This window comes from Stylophora pistillata, chromosome 11 (assembly GCF_964205215.1).
Source record: "Stylophora pistillata chromosome 11, jaStyPist1.2, whole genome shotgun sequence".
NCBI lineage: Eukaryota > Metazoa > Cnidaria > Anthozoa > Scleractinia > Pocilloporidae > Stylophora > Stylophora pistillata.
Genome location: NC_142529.1, coordinates 16872552 through 16880837, shown reverse-complemented (window position 1 = coordinate 16880837; position 8286 = coordinate 16872552). Strand labels below are relative to the sequence as shown.

The window sequence follows — 8286 nt, the reverse complement described above, 5'->3', positions numbered from 1 at the left end:
ATTGAAAGCATTGCATGCCCCTCTAAGGCATAACAAATTGACAAAGTCTTGATATAAAAGTCTTGACAAAGTCTTGACATAAAACCTTTATTTTGTATTTGGTGAGTTAAAATGAAACATTAAAGCCAAAGCAGTCTTTATCTAGAAACACCTCGACTCATAGCATATAATTACTCTAAGAAGGCCTATCAGTGATTAGAACTACAAACACAAGTTTACAAGTTTATTATTATTATTATTATTATTATTATTATTATTATTATTATTATTATTATTTTTATTACTATTGTCCCTTTGCCTCAATCCTGAGTCACTCCTTCATGTTGTCACTGGTTGTCAACAATGCGTTGATCGCTTTACCTGGAGACACGACTCAATCCTTAACTTCATTACCAAGTCCCTTCAACCTGTAATTAATGTTAGCTCCTCAATCTATGCAGATGTTATTAGTTTTCTAAATCCCTCAATAATAACTGGTGAAAATTATCACCCAGATCTTCTTTTCCTAGCCCAGTCCAAGTGCCTATATGTTCTAGAATTAACGGTTGGTTTCAAATCTAACTTGTACAACAATGCAGTACGTAAAAAAGAAAAATATCAGAACTTGATTAACGAAATGAGTAGAACTTTCAGATGTGTGAAATTTGTAAATCTCTACATGAGCTCCCTTGGCATTTTCTCAGATAAATGCTCTACGTTCTTAGGCATGATGAATGACATAGGCATTGCCCAAAAGCAGCAACTTTACATAATCAAGAAAATGATAAATATAGCAATTAGAGCAACATGTTACATCTTTTGTTACAGAAATAGGAATTGGGACAACCCAGATTTGATGCAATTTTGATTTCAGTTGTGTGTGTATTGAATAAGCCAATCTCAAGCAGCATTTGTAAATTGCCTATACGTAGTGACATTTACAATTGTATATTTGAAAACACAAATAAAGTTTTCATTATTATTATCATTACTATTATTATTATTATTATTATTATTATTATTATTATTATTATTATTATTATTATACTGCAAAAAAATATGCACTGCCTGTAGTTAGCAAAGGCTATTCGAGGCGGGCAGTGTTTAATAAGTATATTATAAAATAATAATAGATTTACAGAGCAAGAGATTCAAAATTCTAGACAAATTACAACTACATTAATAAATTTAAGATCTGGCAAGAAAACAGAACAAGCTGGGGTCTTATGGTTTTGCTATTAACAGTTTAGCAAAATAAAGGTACCTTTTTTTCTTTGAAAACCTAGTACCCATCATAGAGCAGAAATGATGATGTTCTGGCCTAGATATGGCAATATTTTTTAAAAGATGCTTGAATTTCCTCTGATTTATATTTCCAGGTCATGATACTATACTCACAAGCATACAAAGTCTTTATATTTTGTCAGGCCCATTTCTTGATGCAATATGAAGTGAGCTCAACGAAAACGACCGTTGACAGAAGATCTATGGTTAAACTTTTGATGGCCTTGCTAGCTCTTTTAAATACGCATGATGGCATCAGTGAAAGAGCAGGATGATACATACAGTTTGTAGTGAGTAGCATCCAGGTGAGTTGTGATCCATCCGATTTTTCTAGAACGTTAGAGCTGAATAAATCAAATCATCCGGCAGTAAATAAGAAATCCACAGTTAGGAGAGCTGGATAACAAATACTTTGTTTTGCAGTTCATATGACACATGCCATGCAACACCTCGAGATGTGATTATTATTGTATCGACTGACCCACCATATTGGACGTGAAAATGAGAGGACTGGACCAAGTCGAGGAGTCACGCAACATCCACTGAGTTTTGAGTGACGGGGGTTTCTGGACCATCACTTGCGGCTATCACAGGAATTTGCTTACTGTAGAAGAGGTTCACGATACGATGCCTTACGATTAGTACTAACTATAATTTTAACGTCAAAAAAACTCGCACAATGACTGTAGTTGACTGAGTTTTTGCTTTTGCAACACCTTGGCTAATCTTTCCTTGGCAGAGAGTTCGCGAAAGTTGAAATCTTCATTCAAAAGAGAATTGAAAAACCTTCAAACTATCTTTGAAACATGTGTCCTAAACCCTTTTCATAGGGAAAAAATTAAGGAAATTTTGTTTTCGACGAGAAGTTGAGAGGACCATTCTTAGCAAGAGTGGCACTAAAAAAGCAATTTAAAAGCAATTTTTTACCCACGTAAACAGATGTAATTTGTTTACGTGGGTAAACAAATTACATTTACATTTTATTTTTTACATGATCTGTAATGGAAAAAAAACAACAACACCGTCAAATTCGGTGTTCAGGTATGTTTCGCCTGTTCTGGTGTTCCGGGGTGTTCCGGGGTGTTCCGGTGTTCAGGGGTGTTCCGGGGTGTTCCGGGGTGTTCCGGGGTTTCGGGATGTTCCGGTGTTCTGGTGTTCCAGGGTGTTCCGGTGTTAGTACATGCCGTTTCGTGCACAGCCCATGACGCGGCACCGCACTGATCATTTACCTCTCTAAAGGAAGCAAGTGCCATCGTAAAATTATCCTGAAACTTATTTTTATACTTTTAATACTTGATAAGGACAGGAGCCCATCCTGATAAGAACAAGAACATTTACATTTGAATGATATGGGTATCCATCCCCGCCAAGATTCAAACTTGTTGTTCAAACATTCAATTCGTCACTTCAAACACTTAATTCGGCAATTCAAACGTCCCATTCGGCAATTCAAAGATTCAAACATCCTATTCGGCAATTCAGAGATTCAATTTGTCAGTCTATCATTCACTTCGTCATTTCAGACATTCGATTTGTCAATTCCAACATTCAATTGGACAATTCGCCGGTTGAAATGGCAATTTTGACATTCACTCTCGATGTTCAAAGTTTCGACATTCACTTTCGACATCCACTCTCGACATTTAAAGTTGGTTGGTACCGTTATATCGTGACCTTGTTTTGTTATACTTGTGTTACATTATATTAAGTTACGTCATAGCTGTGTTACGTGTACATTGATGCGCCTGCGCAGAAAAGAACAGGAATAAAAAGATCTTGAAATGTTCATGTTCATCGCTGGTTTGTTTATAATTTCGTCCTTGAATTTCCTAAGATACAACAGTACGAAAACGAAGACCCTCGAATTGTCGAAATGAATGTTGGAATTGACGAATCGAATTTCTGAAATGACGAAGTGAACGTTTGATTGACAAATCGAATCTTTGAATTGCCGAATAGGACGATTGAATCTTTGAATCGCCGAATGGGACGTTTGAATTGCCGAATTGAGTGTTTGAAGTGATGAATTGAATGTTTGAAGTGACGAATTGAATGTTTGAAGTGACGAACTGAATGTTTGAAGTGACGAATTGAATGTTTGAAGTGACGAAATCATCGTTTGAAGTAACGAATTCAATGTTTGAAGTGACGAATTCAATGTTTGAAGTGACGAATTCAATGTTTGAACAACAAGTTTGAATTTTGGCGAGGATGGATACCCATAGAATAAAGGGAGGAATGGAAACTCGGTCCGGTCCTAATACTCTCACGTCCAAAATGGCGGGCTCTATTGGCATCATCTCATGTCTCGTGTGGAATATTTCATTTTAACAGCAACAGTAATTTTTTGTCATCCAGCTCTTCTGACTGTGGGTTTCCTCTGTGTCGGATGCTTCCATTTATTTGGTTTTCAAATACCTAAGATCTCTGATGGATCACAAGTCACCTGGAAGGTGGTGACTGCGGCACGTCAGCTTAAAGTCATGCTGAGGGAGTGATGGTTATTTGCGAGAGCTATTCAGTCTATTCAAAGGTCAGGCGTAGATCATCTTTTGACGATCGTTTTATTCTGAGCTTAAAGGTTAAGGCTGGGTTAAGGTCAGTTTATTTTAAATTAAAAAGCGGCCTGACAAAATATAGACACTTTGCATGCTTAGTTATGTATGGAAATATGGTTAACAAACATAGATCAGAGAAAATTCAATCATCTTTAAAAAATATTGCCTTATCTAGGTTAGAACATCATCATTTGTGCTCTATGATGAGTACAAGGTTTTCATAGGAAAAAAATTACCTTCATTTCGCTAAACCGCTGGGTGTTTGCAGTGCTAATCATGCAGAGGCCTTCTTAGAGTAATTATCAGCTACGAGACGAGGTATTTCTAGATAATGACATTGATTTGGGTTAAATGTTTCATTTTAACTCACCAAATACAAAATAAAGGCGTTATGTCAAGACTTTGGTCTGTTTATAGCAGGGATTGTGCTCAAAATCCCAATTTGCTATGCCTTAGAAGGGCATAGTTTGTGCCAAAAACTTAACAAAGCTTAGTAAGCCAAATTTTTCTCGACTGATTTTGGTAAATGGGTCACTAAAGTACATCCCTCACCAAACGGGCAGAGAGGCTACAAATATGTTCTTCAGGTCTGCAGCATATCTGTGAAATATCTTCATGACCTATCTGTAACATATCTGTAACATATAGGAATTTGGCCCAAAATTTCTAACTGTGACAGATACGTAACAGATATGAAAAACCAACAGTATTTACATATCTGTGGAAATATCTGCTACTACAGATATGTTAGCTATCTGTGGATCCCTACTGTGGCCATAAGGGGAGACTATCAGGGGTGGCATAGGGTACCAGTGTATATAGTTCATTGATTAAGAACAAGTGAATAAGACATTTCAATGTTATCTACTTAACATAGTTTATTGATATAAATTAAGTAAGTATGCAATTTTTATTTCTCTTCTAATCAACAAGAACATATAAAACCTAAAAAATAATTTAAAAGTACAGGAATAATCATAAAATTGTGCTAAAGTTCTAGCGGTTTTCAATTTGTTTTTGGTTTTTTTTCTTTTAAACTCCTCTACAAGCTCCACAGCACTTATCTTGCAAGGTTTTATTTACAACTGTGGCAGCCTGTTTTCTATAATTTTTCTCATCCAGAACAAAACCTAGGAAGCAATGAAAAGACAAATGTTCAAGTAAGTTCTTAAATGATTGAAATTGTGGATTACCAACAAACAGCGCGACAGTTGATTATGTTGGTAACATGGAGTTTCATAATCTAAAATACTAACAAAAATTTCAACCAAGGAGAGTACAGTAGTTTGTTTGACCTTGCACACTGTACCTAGATTGCCAGAGATTGATGAGATCACCACTTAGAATAGACCCCTTCCCTAACTATAATCAGTCAATCAAAATGATGAAAGACACGGTCCAAAGTGACAGTGTAAGCTTGGTTAGCAAGGGAAGTAGTAATCAATTCTGCAAAAGACTATCACTTCATAAAAAAGTATCATCATGATGGCTTAGTTACTGGCAAAGAAGAAAGTAATTCATAGTAGTTTTATCAAACACTCTTTTCCTTTGAAACATGAAATAGAGGCAAAGGACCATTTAAGGAATTGAATTGTTGAGATAAAAAAGAAAAAATGAGGGGTTATTCAGTTAAAATACCACGAAAAGTGAGAATTATCGCTGGGAACCAGCCCTTTGCTATTTGCATCCTCCCAGAACGTGTCACACAAGGAGCCTGCCTCAACATTATCACCGGCAATCTCAACTTTACCTCTACCGTACAAGCACTTTATTCCATCCTCAGTAAATTTCACAAGGTGAAAGTCTATAGGGAAACAAGGTATCAGCAACTAAGCTTATCCGTTTGAAGTACGTCTTGCTACAAACAATTATTTCGTAGTTTCGATAAGGTCATTATTCACAACTATGAACGAAATAAACAAAAAAAAATTTTAAGTTTCACCGCTAAAAAAATGGGTGTCACTCACCATTAACCTCTTGAAAACGTGTTGATGCTTTGGTAATTCGTTGATTCCTTTTTGACATTTTGTAGAGCTGATCTTTATTTGTAAGCCGAACAAAGTTATTCAAACGCTAAAACGACGCCACGTGTAAGCGTTTGAATAACTGAAATTTATCACACCACGAAAAGAAAACAAAAGTGCCGCCAAAGAACAAAGTTTACCGAAAAAGCTGTGCAATTAGCCATTTTCAAAACGAGCGGCGGTCTGGGTACGATTTGCCACCCTAGAGGCTCTTGGGATCGTTTGGAGGGACAGCAAGAACATGGTGGACAAGAGCAATGCAACCGTGCGAGACGCTCTCAAGGTTATTCTGACAGAAGAAGATATACCTGATGCAAAAATTCCTCGCGAAACTGTAGAACAATGTAGCGTCGTTCAATTGAAAAGGTGGTTGCTGTGCAGGGGAGCAAAGACTACGGGAAATAAGAAAGCATTGATAACAAGGTAGGTTCACTCGAGGTGTATATTTTCATTTAGTGGTGTACATATGAGCTTAAATTATATCGAAGGAGAAATTGTGTCGTTTTATTTTGTTTCATTCCAGTCATATATCATGTTCATATTTTTCAGAGTTCAAGATTACATTAAGCATGGACTAGACGTTAAATATCTCCGTGATCCAGACGGTGGACTACACCTTCTCCGCAAGAAGGCTCAACTTGGAGTGCTGGAGGAGGAAGAGCCGCAGCTCAACCAATTCTTTCCAAAAGAAGGATACAAACCTGATTTTAAAGATTTGCCTAAGATAGCTTTTGGAACCGTTTGGCAGTTTATGATTGAAGGAGTTGAAAGTAAAAAACAACTTTCCACTGCAAAGCCCCTAGTCAAGGGATTTAACTTCTTCAAGTCAGGGCATGTTTTATACATTGGACATCTGCACCAAAATGGAAAACATTATGTAAAAAGCCAAGTTCTGCCATCGATGAAAAAAGATAAAGTATACTCTTGTTTTCTGTTAATGTCATCCATAGGTTGTGTGTTAAAAGCACACTGTAAGTGTCCTGCTGGTATTGATGGCCGTTGTAACCATGTGGCATCTACATTGTTTGCCCTTGAACAAAGCTTTAAGGAGACGAAAAGGAAAAATTCGGATGCAGCTGAGTCCTGCACATCTAAGCCTTGTAAATGGAATGTGCCAGGGAAACGCAAGGGTCCAGTGACACCTATCTCTGAGATGAGCTTTGTCAAACATGATTATGCTAAAGAAAAGAAAGCAAAAAGGCCAAAGCTAGCCTCATGTCCAGCACAGAATGGTACCTGTGTATCAGAAAAAAAAGTCTGGCCAAGTGAAAGATTACAAAACTTCCATAAATCTTTAAAAGAATATCAAATGAAATCTGGGAGAGCTGTTGGATGGACACATATTCTTCCTCAAAAGGTAAATAATCTGGAAGAGCCACTCATCTCACCCATCAAATGTCATCCAATATCAGCTGATGAACTAAGAGTGAGATTTGAGAAAGTGAAGAGGAACATTAATTTTGATGAAGAAAAAATAAAGAAAGTAGAAGAGCAAACACGAGGGCAGTCAAACTCAAATTTGTGGCATCATCACAGGCAGCCCAGGATTACTGCTACAAATTGTTACAGAATAGCTGTGCAAAGGGAAACAACATCACCAACAAAAATCATCCAAGATGTCCTTGGTTACAAAAAACCATTTCAGAGTAAATACATGCAAGAAGGACTTGAAATGGAGGACAGGATCATAGCTGCTTACAAATTATTAAAGCAGGGGGAAGGGGTTACTGATATATCCGTAGAAAAATGTGGCTTTTTCATTTCCAAGCATCATGGGTTACTCGGAGCAAGTCCAGACGGATTAGTGTGTGACCCTTCTGCAGAAGACAGTAAGGGTCTTCTTGAAGTGAAATATATTCAGATGGAAAAGCAAGAAAGTCTGGAGGAGGCTCTGCTCCGAAAAGGAATTTGCAAGAAGTTTGAGGAATCTGTGATTTTGAACTCAAGACACAAATATTATTTTCAAGTACAACAGGCAATGTTTGTGGCAGAGCAAAAATGGACTGACTTTGTGGTTATGGGAACAGCCTCTTCCACACCTTTTTGTGAGAGAGTTTATTTCTCACAAGAACACTGGGATAGAATATTCCCAAAACTTGAATCATTTTTTAACTGCTGGATTGTACCAGAACTTTCATATCCTTGTGTGAAATATGGGCTCCCCAAAATTGATGCGCGCATGTTTTGAGAGCTTTTTGTTTTAAGAGTTTTATTCTTTTTCATCTACTAGAAAACTTATAACTGAAGTTGTATTTCTTAACATGTCCAATGTTGAATAATATCATTATACTATACGCTGCATGTTTTGGCAAACCTAGATTTAAATGTGTAGTCAAAGCATTTGCAATGCTAAACCTAAAATGCAAATGACCCAACCTACTATCATTGTGTGATGTAGCTGCTCCCCAAAGTAAGCTGAATTTGAATCACTCATTTGACTC

The 8286-nt window shown here is 36.9% G+C and overlaps 1 protein-coding gene and 1 long non-coding RNA gene across 3 annotated transcripts; one reads left to right on the top strand and one right to left on the bottom strand.

The window, feature by feature from the left end:
• Nucleotides 1–4673: 4673 nt before the first annotated feature.
• Nucleotides 4674–5929, bottom strand: LOC148720336 (uncharacterized). Of its 2 annotated transcripts, none has more exons than XR_015993124.1 (3): nucleotides 5789–5929; nucleotides 5460–5625; nucleotides 4674–4951 (listed from the first exon to the last, which is right to left on the bottom strand). It is a non-coding gene; the product is annotated as an uncharacterized LOC148720336 (long non-coding RNA). The 2 variants fall into 2 exon arrangements; XR_015993125.1 differs by having other exon boundaries at nucleotides 5572–5625.
• Nucleotides 5930–6082: 153 nt separating this feature from the next.
• Nucleotides 6083–8139, top strand: LOC148720335 (uncharacterized). Its single transcript, XM_088738274.1, has 2 exons — nucleotides 6083–6268; nucleotides 6395–8139. Exons 1-2 carry the CDS (start codon nucleotides 6087–6089, stop codon nucleotides 8031–8033), a joined length of 1821 nt encoding a protein of 606 aa, XP_088594400.1. The 5' UTR covers nucleotides 6083–6086; the 3' UTR covers nucleotides 8034–8139.
• The last annotated feature ends 147 nt before the right edge of the window (nucleotides 8140–8286 follow it).

Coding starts and splice junctions, on each gene's coding strand:
- LOC148720335 (XM_088738274.1), top strand. CDS start 6,087: ATGGTGGACAAGAGCAATGCAACCGTGCGAGACGCTCTCAAGGTTATT. Junction 6,269..6,394: donor AAGAAAGCATTGATAACAAG/GTAGGTTCACTC, acceptor CATATTTTTCAG/AGTTCAAGATTACATTAAGC.